This window comes from Drosophila rhopaloa, unplaced genomic scaffold (assembly GCF_018152115.1).
Source record: "Drosophila rhopaloa isolate 14029-0021.01 unplaced genomic scaffold, ASM1815211v1 contig_167, whole genome shotgun sequence".
Taxonomy (NCBI): domain Eukaryota; kingdom Metazoa; phylum Arthropoda; class Insecta; order Diptera; family Drosophilidae; genus Drosophila; species Drosophila rhopaloa.
The window spans coordinates 5,093,999-5,111,015 of record NW_025335047.1 but is presented as its reverse complement, the minus strand read 5'-3'; the positions used below and the strand labels follow the sequence as shown (position 1 = coordinate 5,111,015).

Here is a 17,017-nt window from a genome sequence, read left to right as displayed (position 1 = left end):
TCCGATCCCCATCCCGATCCCAATGCCAATCCCGAAGCAAACTCGAAAAACACCCGCTGCGAGGATATGGGGATCTGTCGGATCCGTCGATCGCTGGGGATCGACTGGAGTCGCTGTGGATAGGATCGATGTAGTAACCGGCAGCATTGGCGCACATAAATCTCACTTGGTGTCTGCTAAATTATACACTGCCAGACATTTAGGCTACACTTTTAGCCCCGGCACAAAAGCCGAGGTGAGTCGGCCCGAGCCGTTGATCGATCTTTTTAGCTCTGGGACAAAAGTTTAACGCGATTGTTTATGATACAAATTAAACAATTTATGACAATGCAGAAGTCCCAGTCGCAGTCGCTCTCCCAGTCTCCCAGCTCCTTTATCCCCTCCTTCATTCCTTTTTTAGCCAGCTCTATGGTCTTGGCCATATGCAAAGTTGGCCCGAAGGCCGCGAGCAATGAATGGTGGTTCCACGGTGGTTGAGTGTTGCACCGGTGGTCAGAGGTTCTGAGGCGGCGGCTCTTTCTCTCTTTTTGCTGGCTGGTGTTTCATAAATTATAACGCAGCTTTTCCGCAAATTTGCGCGGCAGCCACAGAGGAAAATAAGAACAACAACTGCCAGCAAGCAAAAAACCAAAAAAAAAACAACGTCATTTATTACGAATTTTGATCGCTTCTGGTGGCGGCTTAGTCGGTTAATCTTCGTTATAAATTTGGGCCATAATTGATTTAATGCAGCATTTAACTTGATGCGACTCGCAGCGAGAGTTTATTAAATTCTTGCCTCATTTTCTGATTTCTGTTTTTTTTGATTTCTTGCAGCATCCCGCATGCCCTCCACACATGCCACGCCCCAAGTGTGCCGGCCGCACTTCCACACCCCGCTGAGTCCCTGGCTGACCAGCGAGCACAAGTCCTTCGCCCCCGCGAGTGCCTGGAGCATGGGCCAGTTCGCCTGCCCCCAGGAGCCGCAGGTGGAGCACAAGCTGGGCCAGATGGGCCAGAGCCACCAGACGACGGCCGCCGGCCAGCACTCGTTCCCCTTCCCGCCGACGCCGCCAAAGGACTCCACGCCCGACTCCGTGCAAACCGGTCCATCCGAGTATCAGGTGAGTGCATCCCAGGGATTCACCTTACAATTAGTTTGGGACAGGAGCAGTTAGTTGCCAATAAGTTACCCAAACTATATTACATATTCCACCATCTTAAAGTTTTGTAATCATTTTAAACGCTTTGCTTGCCAATGTGCAGGAATCGATAGTCAAAATCAGAGCTACTTTCTAACTTGTAATCGATTCAATTGTATAACTCAATAAGAAATACAACTCAAATGCATAATTTTATTTATAAGTAAATAACACAAAGCCATCATAAACCCATATGAATAATTTAAATTCATTATTTTAATGGATCGATAACAATAAAGACAATTCAAGATGTTGATAAACCAAATAATCGAATCCTAATGACTTTTCTGAAATGCTTACTAATTGAGGGTATAAAATGTAAACCAGAAATTTAAATTATTTGGCATTTGAGCAGTTTAACGAGCATTCAGGTTTCACAAAGCGCTTAAGCCACCTTAATCCTCTGGACTAACGAGTATTCCCGATCTTTTGCAGGCGGTGATGAACGCGTTCATGCACCAGCAGGCCACGGGCTCTACCTCACTGACGGACGCCAGCTGTGCGCTGGACATCAAGCCGTCGATCCAGAACGGCAGTGCGAGCGGATCCTCCGGCAGCGGCACCACCCACACGTCGGCGCCCAAGCAGCGCGAAGGTACTACCAGCACCACTAATTCCAGCTCCAACTCCAGCAGCAGTCAGCAGCAGCAGCAGCAACAGCAGCAACAGCAGCAGCAGCAACAGAGCAGCAGCAACAGCAACACCACCGCCAGCAGCAACACCTCCGCCTCGTCCGCCGCAGCAGCAGCATCCCTGTCCGCCGCCGCTGCCGCCGCCTCCGCAGCCACATCCTCAAACGGACTGTTCGACGGAACGGCGCAGGCGTACAGCAGCGGGGGAGCGGCGGCGGGGGCGGTGGAGGCGGCAGCGGTGGCTACGACAGCTCGTACGCCTCGTACCACCATGCAGCGGCGCACCATCAAGCGGCGGCGGTAGCGGCGGCGAATATGTTCCAAAGTTCCTCGGTCGCGGCGGCTGCAGTGCGTCATAGTATGGCGGCGGCGCAGGCGCACCACCATCACCATCACCACCACAGTGGCCACCATCATGGTGGCGCCTCCGCGGGCATGCACGGCCTGGGCGGCGCGGTGGGCGGTGGCGGTGGGGGCGGCACCGCCGGCATGGGCAGCATGAGCGGCGGCAGCGGCGGAGCGGGATCGCTGAGCGGGCACAGCGGCGGCAGTAACGCCGGCCTGGACGTCAAGCCCGTGCGGACAAAGCCGCGGACAAGTGCTGGTAAGCAAGACAAAAGCTTATAGACATTATGCGATCTCGGTGTGGGTGAATAATCATTGTTACTCGCCATCGATTGTTTAACCATTCGATTATGTTTACGTCAGTGTTGTGTGCAATGAGACTGTTCACAAAGGCTTACTAACAACTTAATTATAATAACTATTTACTGAAAGCTTTGAAATTATTGAACAATGAATTGTAAAATTATTAATTAATATTAGGGACAACGTATTGAAAGACCCTTAAATTAAAGTATTACAGATATTAAAGCATTTTTAAATTTTACTTCCTAAATAAATAAATAAATATTTGATTTGAAGCAAAGGCATAATATCTAAACGTCATAAAAAAACTTTTATAAGCTCCTCAAGAATTTTTATAAATGCAGTAAAGAAGCTCTTTAATTTTCCTAAACAAAATGCCTCGATAAGGAGGTGTTTAATTTTTGTATAATCCGAAGATAACTCCTTTGTAAGCAGTCTCAAATGGAACCACTTATTGTTTAGTTTTCACTTTAGTTTGTAGTTATCATTTTGAAAACCCCCGTTGCCCTGCCAACACCCCCCACCCCCGCTTACTTTGATTGCCATTGCTCTTTCACACGCTCACGTGGGAAGTCCAAACCGAATCCGACTCCGACTCCGAACTCCCAACTCCTCATCACTTAACTCCTGCTCTGGTAAAAGGGGGAAGCCCCTATCCCCAACCAACGAGCTACTCCAGCACTTGACATGTGCTCGGGAGCAGCATGCTGGCCACATTCCCGCCACTTGAGCATGTTTCCTGCCTTCGCTGGCCGCGTAAAAATATGCAGAAAGATCCCAGGGCAAGGGCCCATCCTCTGCCTCCTCGCCCTCCAACTCCGCCGTTGCGTATACGCGGTGTATTCGCGTTGCCATGAAATCAGCACATTACAATGACAACAACGGCAACAACAATAGCTGCAACTGCGGCAGCAACTTCAATGCTATTGTCAACGCTTTGCTCGGCTCCACTGGCTCATGATGTTGCTGCTGCTGTTGTGGTTGTTAATTACTTCATGTTGCTGCCGCTGCTGTTTGAAAAGACCTACCACACAAACAAGCGCATACGAGCACATATTCATTCGCATTCGCTGCGGAAGTTGCAGGCTGCTGCACCTGCTTTAGCGTTGCGTTTTTGCATGGCCTGACAGCAACAGCAACAACAGCAGCAGCAACAACAACAACGACAGCAGCAACAACGACATCTTTATAGCTGCCACTTGGGCCGTGCGTGAGGGTCGGTCTGCTGCCACAGCCAACCCCCAAAAACAAGCAGCAAAACCAGCTAAGGCAAACCAGCTGGCAAAGGCACACAACAGCAACATTAGTCACAGCAGCAATATTAGCCGTAGTAGCAATATTAGCCACAGCAACAACTCTGTTACCTTCCGACTAAATTCTGCTAAGGGAAAAATATGTGAGCCAGCCATCTGCAACATTTCTGCATAGCAGCAAAAATTTACTGAAAAATTCATACATTTTTCTATTATGGGGAAGTAAAAATAATTTAAATAGCTAGCAATATTAGTGTCACTAGCCATATTCAACAAGGCTGCATCTGCAATACCTTTAATCTTAGTACAGGGAAAAAACTGCATCAGCAACATGGTAGCAACATAGTAGCACCCTGAAAAGAATCAGCTACAAGAACTATTCTTTTAATTTCCAACCAATCTCTTTTGTGTGGAAATATAATAAATAGAAGTCGAGAGCTCCAGTATAAGTTGTCCAACAGCAACCTTTGCCACAAGAGCAACATTCTGGCACAGCAGCAACATATAAAGCACGGCAGCAACACCATCTGTTAACGCCGTCTAACCTCTGTTAAGGGCAAATTGTTAGGCACTTGCCGCGCACTTTTCGCACCACTGCAATTGTTCGTTTGTTACAACACAAAGAGCACACCTTGCTTTCCAGCTGCACCCACCGAATGCAAATAGATTCGTAACCCCATATGAGCCATATAATCATGACTGTATAACAGCCACAAATGAGGAAGCAGCTCCGCGAAAAATAAAGAAGAAAAAAATATATACATGAAGAGGGAGAAGTCGCCTGACAAAACGCTTGCAGATTTTATTTTATTTCATTCTCTTGGCCCGGCGACAGTTTTTTTTCCCCCCTCGGTCCTTAACTAACCAATGGAGATGAAGAAAAAAAAAAGAAGAGAAACAACATTGTCTGCCTTCGTTAGTCTTGCGGCAGCATCTTGTTGCCTGTATTTATTTATCGTTTATCGCATCGCTGGCGATAAGTTTTTCGGGCGCAAGAACATGTGTTGTGGCTTTTGTGGCTCGTTGCCACTGCCACTGCGGCAGGATCTGCTCGTTTCGGCCAGGGAATTGATTGGATGCCATTTGGGCTTTTGTCAGGTGAAAATAAAAAATGTTGTGAATGAGCTTTAAGTAATTGATATGGGTACGGACACTGGACACTCGCAGCTCGCAGCTCGCAACTTGCGACTGTGGCAACCTTCGTCTCGCGAATCTGGGGATCCTCGATGCTCGATCCTCGATCCTCGCACATACCTCACTTCACTCAATCAGGGCTTTAAGCCACGAACAGCGGGCATTGTTCCTTTGTCCGCGCTTTGACAGCTGTGGCCTCAAAATGAGGCGCTTGCCATTTATTTGCGGCATGCACCCCCAAAACCCCCCAACCCCTACCCTCCCCAAAAACCCTCTGCAATTTATAACCCCTTTTTCGATCAGCCAGCGTGCCAATTATTCATACTAGGCGCATACTTTTCATTTCGCCCCTTTCCACTTATGTTCCAATTAAATTAATTTCGTTCTTGTTTTCGAGTATTTTAAGCATTTTCATTTTTTGAAATTTTTTCGAAAACAATAACAGCAGCAACAACAACTATTTACTCACACATCCATGTGTCTTTTGTCTTGCTCACCAGTAATTGTCTCTATCTTTAACTATTCTAACCAGCCCATAAATCTGTATATTAATCCAAACAACTAATTAAAACAGAGATTCTCAGGATCTCTCGGCTTGATCTTGTGCTGCCCACATGCATGAAAAGTCAAGTCCAACAAATTAACGAGAAAAAGGTACAACACATAAATTCTAGACAATTATGGCCCACTGACGCCAAATGTCAAATCAAGCAGCAACAGTTAGTTGGACCTTTAGACCCCGGACGAGAGGGCCCAGAGAAGAAGAAGGCTGCCAAATCAGGCCCTAAAAACAGGTTCAGTTTCGGTTTCAGTTTCAGTTTGGGTATGGGTTTGGGCTCGGGTTTGAGCTCTGTTTTTTTTCGTTCCTCTTTTTGGGACCCAGACAATGTCACACCGTAAAAAACAAACGGAGACGAAGAAATACCAAAGTGTGCACAAATTTCCAGGAAATTACAGCCAGATGACTGGGCCCATGGACCACAGAAGATGATGTAAGTGGTGGTGGTGGAGGGGGGGGGGGTTGAGAGTTGAGAGGTGGAAAACAGTTATAAGCAGGCTACTAAATCATAGGCCAACCTGCTACGTGTCGCTTTCTGGAAAATGAAAATAGAAATAAAAATAAATAAAACAGAGGAGGGACAAGCCACAAGAGCGGAGGCAAATTGAAACCAAAACAAAGGCGAGGGAAAATCCAAAACAAATGCCTGATGGCCATAAAACACAGAAGAAACACAGGGAGGTTGAGTGGAACCAGGATCGCTATAAATAGAAGTCGAATCAAAAAGTAGTTAAACCAAAGAATTCCCAGTGCGCGTGCGCAGCAGCCAACTCCGTTTGGGATGGAACCTTATTCCCTTTCAATTTCGGCCAACTTGACTGCCTTTTTGTGTTGTCAAATGTGGGCACGTAGGGTAAAAACATCATTAACACGTTTGATTTATTAACTGCCGAGTGGATATTCCGATTGGCAGAGCAGCCCCACAACTTTCCGGGAAGCTGAAAAACTACAAAAAAAAGATAGTCAAAGGGAAAAGGAAAACTCTAACAATGGCCAGCCAGCCAGCCACACTTTATGGCTTAATATGCAACCGATGGGAAAACTGAAGGGGGAGTTCTCCTTTTATGCTAAATGCTAAGCACTCGACGATGGCCTTCCGTTGTTCTGCTTTATGACAAACTAATAAATGCATAAAGTTTTCAATTTTTCAACGGCTTCTGTTCGAGGTGCAAACCGAAGACAGATGTGGCATAAATATGCATGACTAGGGCAGGTGAAAATTTATTACTATGTTGTATGCCAAAAAGTATGAGACACAGAGTGAAATTCGCAGTTTCTCGTTAACCGGGAGACAACACACAATTTTCTGAGTTGGCGAAACTTTTCTTCTCCTCGCCATAATTTATGCAATTTTAATTCAGTGGGTGTTGCCCCACTGATTGGCGGCACTTTTACGCAGAAAAAAAATGAGAAAAAAAAGCCACACGCCCAGCGGCAATTAAAAAGTGCCATAAAAACCAAACAAAAAGTTCACGAAAAACAAACCAAGGCAGAGCAAACTTGCGATTAAATGGAAACAAATGAACTGTTTATTTAACGCGCCTGGGGCAGTTCACAAAAAAAAAAATGAAAAGCAAACCAAAGAGATTACTTGACCACATGCTGGTTGACGAGCGGGGAAGGGGGAAAACACGCAGAGCGTTTTATTTAATTTCTTTGAAAGCTCAAATACAAAATGCCAGGCATGCCTGGAGACAGGACATCGCCGCAGGACACGTGTGACAATAGCTGCGTGAACTAAATCACGTGAAGCCACACAAGCCCCACGAAAATAAAGGAAATAAACCGCGTTTCTGTCATCAAAACGCAACTGGAATTCCCCTAATGGCATTTCAGCAGGCGAGCGCTTGACAAACGCACTTAATGAGATCCCTCCGCTAACCGTTTTTCATATTTTGGGTGCGCCTTTTTGGCCTTCGGCCAGTGGCTAATATTCAATAAAAAGTTATGCTCATGTGGCCATGTAAAAAGGCTGGCTTAATTAATTACGCCAGAGCGGCCAGGCAAAAGCCCAAAAAAGTAGCGTTAAATCTTTCGGTTTTCTTTTTAGCATGGCTAATGGTTAGAAGTAGTATAGAGGGGGGGTTTTGGGGGAGTGACTTTATGACTAAATTTCAATTTCAAAACAAGCACACTGAACAAAGACTGGAAGCATTAAACACACAAAAACCGAAATAATGAAGCCCATTTAGTGGCGTCATTAAATGAGTTGAGGAAAAGCTGGGGGAGAAAACTCTGGCCCAAAGACAACTGTAATATGGAACGTTAATAACGCGTTACATTTGCAACTTCATCTCGCTCCCTCGGGTCAAATCAACTCTGCTTACAAATTATGACTAAACTTATTCAAATGAGGCTGACTTACAGTTAGCCCTCGAGTGCAAAAGGGAGGGCTATCTGCGGCTAGAAAGAGAGCGAGTCGGATGGAACTGCAGTCACTAGAACGAAGCCGCTGTCGCTGCTTAATTAAAATGTGTAAAGTCAGCAGAGGCAGTGCTGGAAAGAGAGGGGCACATGGCCCCGAGAAAGAGACAGGGCGATACAGCCGACCCCAGCGAATCCATCATTTCCGCTTCCATGCGTTTGCCCGGCAACCCAAAAAAAAAAAAAAAAAAACAAAAAATTAACCAAGAAAAAACTAAGGAAAAAATACAGCACAACCAGCAACATACACACAAAAACAAAAGACATCGAAATGACTGAGAAACAGCTGAAAAATGTGGCCCTCTGTTGTTGCTGCTGTGCATCATGTTGTTGTCGCGCGCTTTGGGTTAACATTAACCCCGTACAAATGTGTGCGGAAGACAGTGCCCCAAGAAAGTTTGCCAACACAGGCGCCCAAGAATGCGACACAGAAAGAAATAATAACTCACTTAAGCCATCTTTTCAGGTCACATTTTCCGTATCATTAAGTGTTTGCAACTCAAACTTTAAGTGCAGTCCAAGTTTTTAAAAACAAATTCAAAGGGCACAGCAACTAAATTGTGTTTCTTAATTTTCCATTTCCACAACTCAAACTCCAATAGTTCAAATACTAAAAGTTTTATTTTAATTAGCACTTGTTGTGTTGATAACATACAAAGTAAATTAAAATAATAGAAGATCATAAAAACACAATCATGTTTTAGCATAAAAAAAACAAGTTTTCTTTTAATTTTGTTGAAGGCTTCATTTTAAGTTTGTTGAAGGAAACTTGGACTGTAATTAACTTAACTCATAAATATGACACATTAACAAATCATTTTAAAATGTATCCTAAACTATACCTCCGGTTACTATAAAACAGCCCATTAAATATTTGCATATTTTTTGTAATTTTTGCAGAGGGACGCGAGTGTGTGAATTGCGGCGCCACATCGACGCCACTGTGGCGACGCGATGGAACGGGACACTATCTGTGCAACGCCTGTGGCCTGTACTACAAAATGAACGGCCAGAACCGACCGCTGATCAAGCCAAAGCGAAGACTGGTAAGCAAATGCTAGATACAGATATACAGATATATATATAAGCGACCCGCTGGGTTAAACATCCACACATTCGATCAAATTAACTAATAAATTCAGCAACTGTATTGGGGAGTGGGGGGTGGGGGTGGAGTGAGTTCCTGGGAAATCGCTGCACATGAGCATCAATCTCGGGCCACGTTTCTGTCGCCAAAGGCCATAAAAAGCAGCGTGAAAGTTCTCAAATGTCATAATACGATTCCGGGAACCAGAAACTCTTTACGTTTTCTGTGTGTGTGTCTCCTTGATTGGGGCTGGGAAAAATGCTTTCGATTTGGATGCTGGCCCGATAACGATCGAGGTGCATCATCATTATCACTTAGCACACTAAAAACATAATCAGACAGCAGCAGTCGAGTATTAGTAGAGTGTGTGTGGGTTAGGGGCTATGCTTTTATCGAGCTGGATCATCAACAAACTATGAAAATATCTGTAACCTTGTCGCGGTCAGGTTCGTTCTTCGGTATTTTTATTTTTTTCCGTTTGTGGCGCCAGTACGAAACGAAAGACTCAGGCAACGAACGCGAAGAGCTAACCACAAAAAAAAAATTGGCCTATTAAAGATGCGTAAAAAGGCAGGCAACAACCATAACAACAACGGGGCAAACAAACAAACTGTTAAACGCTGCCTTCGCGTGGCTCGGCGTTGATTTTTTATTGGCATTTAAATCGTATGCGTTTTGATTGCATAACATTAACATAAATAAACCATTATTATCCCCCCGCTGGTCCCCGCTGACGTAGGGAATTCCCAAGAAATTCACAGCTGGATCCCCGAGCCAGCTCCTCGCAGATCGTTGTTGATCGAGTGTTGGCCATTGGACTTTTTCGTTGACAAAATATGCAACAAATTAAAATTTATGTGGCACTCAGCTGACTTATGGCCCGTCCGTCCGTCCGTCCGTCTGTCCGTCCATCTGTCTGTCTCACTTGCTCTGCGGTGGCACAGGATGCGGCCCATCAACTTCAAATGTCCTTAGCTGCTTGAAATGCAATTCAATTGTGTTTAGCCGGCTGTGTTCGCCGAGGGCTGACCATTGAAATCACAGAAGAGCTGGCCCCGAATCTCTTTGGGTGGCAATTGTATTGATCTTCGAGTCGCGAGACGACGCGAGGGTCAAGTTTTGTGTGGCTTGGTGTTTTGCCGGCGATTTGCTGGGATTTTGCATACCATGCTGTTGCACTGCTGCACCTGCAGCTAAAAGGGGGCGGGGAACCGGTCCTCATTGTCTGCTACTTTGCTGCTTTGGGGCCGCCTTTAATTAAATTTCCGAATTGTATGAAAACAGTCAACAAGTCGTTACTCTTCCAGCGCAAAACACTGCAAAATTCTTCTTATTTTTTTTTATTTTGTGTGGTGTGCGCCTCCTCGATCCCCGAGCTTCGAAACAGAACAATGCAAATTTTTAATTTATGTATTTTAGCCCGCAACTCAGTTTCGGTTTCAGTTCAGTTTTCGGTTTTAAGTTGCCAGTTTCCAGTTGCCAGCTCAGCTCAGTTTTGCAGCTCTCCAGTTTGCCGGCCCCATTCGCTTTTACATATGTTTTCCAGTTGTTCCGCCGTTGTTCTGCTGCTCCTTTGTTGTTGCTGAACTCTGGCTAAGCAGCCCGCTGGCGTCGCAATAATTGCATTTAATTATAAGGCCCGAAAACTTTTATAAGCGTTAAAGTTTCGTTTTGTTTTCGCTTTTAGCCGCCAGGCTGCCTGCCCTCCCCACAACGAAAATAGCCAAGCCTTTTTGGTTCCAGCCTTGAATGGCATTTGTCACATTTGCCAGACAGTGCAGATCGAAATTGTAAGACATGTTGGAGTGCAAATTTAAACCTAAAAAAAGGAAAACAAAGAGTATTTATTTTGAGAGTTTTTTAAATAGAAACATGTCATTCAAGAGGTTTTATTAAACACTTATCAGCATTTTCTTATTTAAGAGTTGCATTCCACAAATAGGAAATGATGTTCGAAATTAAAAATGTTTCCCAATTTTACACCTTTGCAACGCCCTGTCAATAGTAGCAGTTAATGTCTATAGCTAATTGCCAATCCATGTTTAAAAGCCGCAAATCCGCAAAGAACACACAACTTTAGCTGGGGTCAATCGCAGTCAACAGGCAGCTGCTCATCTCGCCGATCGTGACTTATATAATCAGGGGGGGGGCTTTGGGGGTAAAGGGGCGAGACTCGGCGCTTGCATTTTGCATAATATTTATGCCTCAGTTGCTGCCTGCTTAATTTATGCGAATTTTCACACAGTAAATTGAACAAAACGACGGCCACGTCATGGCAAAAAAAAAAAAGATACAACAAAGTTAAAAATTATTTATTCTTACGCTTATTACATTGGCTTATGTCACATTTGCATGCCGCATTGAGCACTACCAAGAAAAGCTCGCTATTGCCATTTGGAAACTGTTAGCAACAATAAACCCATCAACACTTGACACAATCGTTTATAAATGCATTTGGAGAATAGAGCTTAATTAATTATTAATCCGCAGGCGTATTTCAACGCTAACAGCTCAACAGCTAAAAGCTAACAGCCATAAACCAGGCTTAAACGATCGCAGCGGGCCAACGAATTTCGTGGCCAACCCACTGAGAAAGAGAGAGCAGCAGTGGAAACGAAAGAGACGGGGACAAAGGGGAAAACTAATTAACACATTTTGGGGCCAGCTGTGGCATCTCGGGTTCCCCGTGGGAAAATCGAATCGATTGTAGGCTGTTACGTTCAAAAATTAAATGCATAAGGGCAGACGATCGATAATCAAAACTAAAGCAGATCGAAAATGAAATAAAAACAACAAGGCGACTTGCAAAAAAGTTCAATGTACGTTACTCCTTTTGGCCTCTTCATCATCGTGATCGTGGAACGCAGCCAACGGGGCGTATACGCAATCGCGGGCATTAAGCTTGTTTTTTTTTCGGTTATTCTTATTGGGGCGCTAGGATATCTTGTTAAGTGGGGGCCTAATATTATTAAAATGCACTTGGGGCCACAAAAGCGAGCTGACGAGCCTGATCGGTGAAAAAAAGGGAATGCAGCCGCGCGCTCAGATCAATTAAAAATTAACGATACGAAGCGCAACGCAACGCAGCAAAAACGGGGCGTGCCAATAATAATAATGAAAGAGGCTCAAAGCAGGGCTCAAACGAAGGCTCAAACGTTGCCCCAGCCAAAGGGTTGCCCGTCGATGATTAAGGCCAAGCCAGCCTTTTGTCTTGGCCACTTTTTGTCTTTTTCTCTTCTCATTTTATATCAACTCTTTTTTATACTTTATATATATTTCTTTTTTTTTTGGTGAGCTTGTTAACTGGGAATTCAGCTTTCGCTTTTGCTTGCCCTCTCTTTCTATTAACGAAATTTATGGTCACTGTTTAATATGCAAATGCATAATTTTGCACAGGTTACAGCACACACCCGAACACCACCCCCACCAAAAAAAGGGTTGCTTGTGCATTTTCTAACCCTTTTTTTTCCCCATTTACAGACAACGAACACGCAGTTGGTGGGTTAGGGAACGGGGGGTCGAGGGGGGTGTTTGCGCGTGTTTAGCGCACATTCATTTTGGTCAGCCACTGACCACTAGGCTCCACCTTGCCTCTTGGCCAACTCCATAATTTATTTAGGTTCGCGCTGCCCCCATTCAATGGCCAGTGACAAATATTAATGACGATTTTCATGCCTTCCAATGGGAGTTAAGGTTACCAACGGAGGTGTGAGGGGTTGTCAGTCTATTGCAACTATGGTCGGCTTTAAATGCAAGTCACTGCACTCAAAGAAATAGCAGGGATTTGTTAATATAATAAAGTATAATACTTTAACTTGGCACAGACTTAATATTGGTACTATCAGTTTTCATTCTCAATGTCTTTATAAAGTATTAAATTAAAGTTAAGTCATGTTCGTTAAAATATTTTGTCATTTCCTAACCAAATTTAAACAACAGAATCTTTTCCGCATTTAAACTTTGAAAGCCTCCAACTTTTACTTAATATACCTGTCGATTTCTCTATGTTTCGGGTCAAGACCTGGTTGCCACTGTTGTTTGCTGCTTAAAATTCACAACAAAGGCCCGTTGACATTTTAGCATTTCCATGCGACACAAACAGAACCCAAAGAGCCTTCGTCGTGTGGTTGGATACCCTCCCCAGACTGGATCGTAAAATTCATTGAGCAGCATTAATGAGCGACATTAATGGCTTGTTCTGTTTGCTGGCCATATAACATTTTATTGATTTTTTATAACCAACTCCTCTCTGCAGGGGCAGGTGTGATTTTTAGCAACAGTTTCGTGCCAGGTCGCAGCTTGAGCATGGAAATGAGTTAAGCTGATGTTTTAATTAGTCAAATTAGCTGCAGGGAAAGCCACAGACCGAACTGAGTCACGCCCCCCTGTCTCTGCCCCTGCCTCTACCCCTATTCACCAAATAACCAGCTGCAGGAAAATAGAACAGGAACTGAGGATGAGAAAAGGAAAAGAGAGGCCATAAAATTTGAATTTTTAAATTAAATTTCACAGTCAGAGATATGCGCTTACCGTTCTGAATGTAACTGTCATGTGCCCAGACACAAACTCAACAAACCCCATTTTGTGGGCTCCCTCACTCTTTTTGCACCCCCCGATGTACAGCATCAGATATAGAAATTTTCTGCCCGCTATCTTTAGTTATCTTCCCTTGATATATACTATATACACGTATATATACGTGTGAGTGGGTGGCTCCAAAACAACCCCCAGATTGAGGGGGCGGCCATGCGCTGTGAGCCAAGTTAAGGGTAGACTGCAAAACGACTGCGAAAAATTTAATGAATGTTTTGTTAGATAACACAGATACAGATAGAGCGAAGTGGAGGGGCAAAAGATACAAAAAGCGAGCTCTGCAGAGCGAAAGAGATGCCCCAAGTGAAAGATGTTACACTGAGATATGGATATAACATCTACTGGGCAGAAACTCGTCCTTCCTCCGCCTTAAACACCCCAATCCCCACCCACTTTTCCCGCACTTTTCCCAGCATCTTGACTGTGTCCCGGTTCGTATCTCAGATGGCAAAGGGCATTGCCACTGAACGACTCAAAAAGAGAGCGCACAAAAGCTCTGCGCAATAAATAGCAGTGTAGAGGAGGAAAATCTATTTACTCGGTACATATTTACTTAGCCTTAGCCGACAACCCCTCACCCACTTCCAAACAAAAATCTTTTCTCTGTGTTTCACTTACAATTAAATATTTAAATGCCTGTGTGTGTGTGTTTTTTTTTTTGTGTGAAATGAAAACGAAATTTGCATAACATCACAAAAGCAAAGCAGTGGGGAAAAAAGAAAAATCTGAAAGATAAGAAAAACAAAAAGAAGACGAGTCGACCATTTTGTGAGCTTTATTTTGAAAAAATATAAATCAAGCAAAGCGCAGCAAAAGGTGTCAAATGTTGGGCCAACAGCAGAGTGAAAGAGAGGGACATACCGGTCAAGAAAGAGACGGCAAATGCGGGCCTTAACAACAATGCAACGCATTTTGTCATGCATTGATAAATCACAATTTATGGCCACAACACTGAAAACTTCAAAGCCAACAGCACACACAGAAAACAACTGAGGTCAAAATTGTAGCGATTTATATTTAAATTTTTGAGGTTGCTTTATAATCTATAATATTTCATAGCTTTTTCTTATCAACGGTTGAATTTGTGTGCTAGTAAAATTAAATCACTTTTAGTTATTTGACCATATATAAGTCAAGAACAGAAAAACTTTATGCTTATTTAATAAGTATTTTAAAGACTTATTGTCAAAGTAGAATGGTTTCAAAATATCATAGGTTTTTCAATATGATTTTGACAATGTGTTAAATACTTTTTTTCCCCAAATGTTGAGTTATTAAATTGTTCCAAATGGCTATAATTCGCACCGTTTCTGTTTGCATAATGGTGTGGGGCACATAAAGCATTCCTTATGTGCCTTTTGCTTTTGTTTATTAATCGCAAGCGCCATCTTGTTTTGTGTGTTTGCTGCCGTTGTTGCTGTTGTTGTTGTTTTGGCGCTTGCGCTTTTTGCATTTCAATTAAACCCCAAACGCCTGTCAATGTCTGACAGTTTGTCAATTTTCCCATCACCCCCAGCACAGCCCCCTCCCCCTCCCACTCCTTCTCCCCGAGAAGTCAATTATACCCCTCCCGCTCGCTCTTTGCATGCAGCGCAGTGACATTGATTTATGTGATTTGCTACTCGATTGTTGGGCCCGTGATTGTGGTACTTACTGTACCCTATGTTACGTCAGTTCACCGAATCGAAGTGACACTGTGTTGGCCAACAGGAGTTGAACACCCACCTTCCAATGGAAATGGAAATGGAATGGGATTGGAATGCGAATCGCTGATCCTGTTTCGCAGTCGCTCCTCGAACTGTTTTGTTGCATTGTCATGTTAACAACTTAATTTATATACGCTTAAGCATTTCGGCCAAGTTGTCGTCCCGGCTGAAAAAGAGACTGCAGCATAATTACCACAAAACTTCCAGTTTATCTTCTCCTCATCCCGCCGCACCCCCTCACCCTCCTTGTAGGCGTTGAAATTAATTTTGAATTTCTCACTTTTCGCATTTGGTTGGCATTTTTTTTCGGTCCGCGTGCGCTGTCTGCAGAAATTGTTACAAGCTCGTTAACACAAGACAGTGCCACCAAAAAAAATGCAGACACCACCGGCTCAGCTCCCTTGCCATATGACCTCTGATTTATGTTAATCGCCAAATCGGGAACAGGTGAGACACACCAGACCAGAGCAAAGCCAAACAGATCGCAGTCGAGATCGAGATCGGGCTGCGGATCGAAGTCGTATCCAAACTCCAAACTCTCGGAGACGAAGGCGATTCCCTTGTGGCAGAGGCAACAATTAAAAATCAAAGTCAAACATGATCAACGCCAGTTTAAGGCCTCGTAGCCATGTGTTGTATCAGCAGCATGAACAAGCCAAACTGGAAGGCTGCACGGGGAGAAATAATGGGTATTTTTAGTTGTCAACTATTAAAAATCACTGATTATTAAACATTTAAAAAGGATCCACATAAATGTTTTGCCAACACACTAATCCATCGTTTTTATTTCCTAAGAAACCCCATATTTTTTATCAAATAATATCCACTTCTTGCAGTGTATTTATAGAGGGGGCACCAATGGAGGGGGCATGCCATAACGAAGACCAAAACGCAGACAAAGTCTGTACTACAAAAATGGGGAGGGGGGAATGGATAAGGAACAGAGGCTGGGTTTGGGTTTTGGGGCTCTCGATTCTTGGTTCTCGATTCTCTGGGCTGCTTGCTCGATTCTCGATTCTCGGTTCTTGTAGCCAATTCGTGGAAATTTAAGCGTGGCACAGACATGATCCCAGCTTGTTGTTGCTGTTGCCGTTGTTGTTGCTGCTGTTGTTTTTGGGCAGTTTTGTAAAAATTGTCATTTTAATGAATTGATGCTGCTGTTAACCCAAGTCGAACGCAAGGCAGCAACAGTTCTCCATCTCCGTCTGAGTCTCAGTTCTCCGGGCTCTGGATTTTTTTTTGTTGTGGTATGCCATCTAAAAAATGTTGTTGCCTGGTGTGTTAAGCAACTTTGTTTTCGGAGGAGGGAGACTCGAAAGGAGGGGCACATAAGATTCTTGTGACTGACTTTGGTGCGTTAGTTTTGCCGCTGTTCAATTAGCCGTTGCATCAGCATTAGCATAATCAACTCTTTTAAGGAAATAGGAAATACATAAAAATAACCATAATTTGTTGGCCAATGTCTAACCCTTCTTTGTCTACTTTTTCTTACTATTTATAGACCCTGCAATCGCTGCAAAGTGCGGCCAAAAGGGCGGGCACATCCTGCGCCAACTGCAAGACCACAACCACAACCCTTTGGCGACGCAATGCCAGCGGCGAACCCGTGTGCAACGCCTGCGGATTGTACTACAAGCTGCACAATGTAAGTATCTTGAGAATCTTCTATGACTACAGTAAGAAAAAAAGGTTTAAAAATGAAAAATTCATTAGAAAATACTTCATAAGAAAACAGGGGACAGGTGGAATTTTAGATTCAGTTAAACAATATTACATTAATTTTTAATATTAAAATCACTA

The 17,017-nt window shown here is 43.8% G+C and overlaps 1 protein-coding gene across 1 annotated transcript in view; it reads left to right on the top strand.

The window, feature by feature from the left end:
• LOC108045924 (GATA-binding factor C) overlaps positions 1 to 17,017 on the top strand; it is a 35,922-nt gene that overhangs the window by 12,852 nt on the left and 6,053 nt on the right. Inside the window, 5 exon segments of the mRNA XM_017125415.2 lie at positions 817 to 1,103; positions 1,617 to 2,019; positions 2,022 to 2,417; positions 8,732 to 8,877; positions 16,719 to 16,862. Coding sequence (XP_016980904.2) covers positions 817 to 1,103; positions 1,617 to 2,019; positions 2,022 to 2,417; positions 8,732 to 8,877; positions 16,719 to 16,862 — 1,376 coding nt within the window.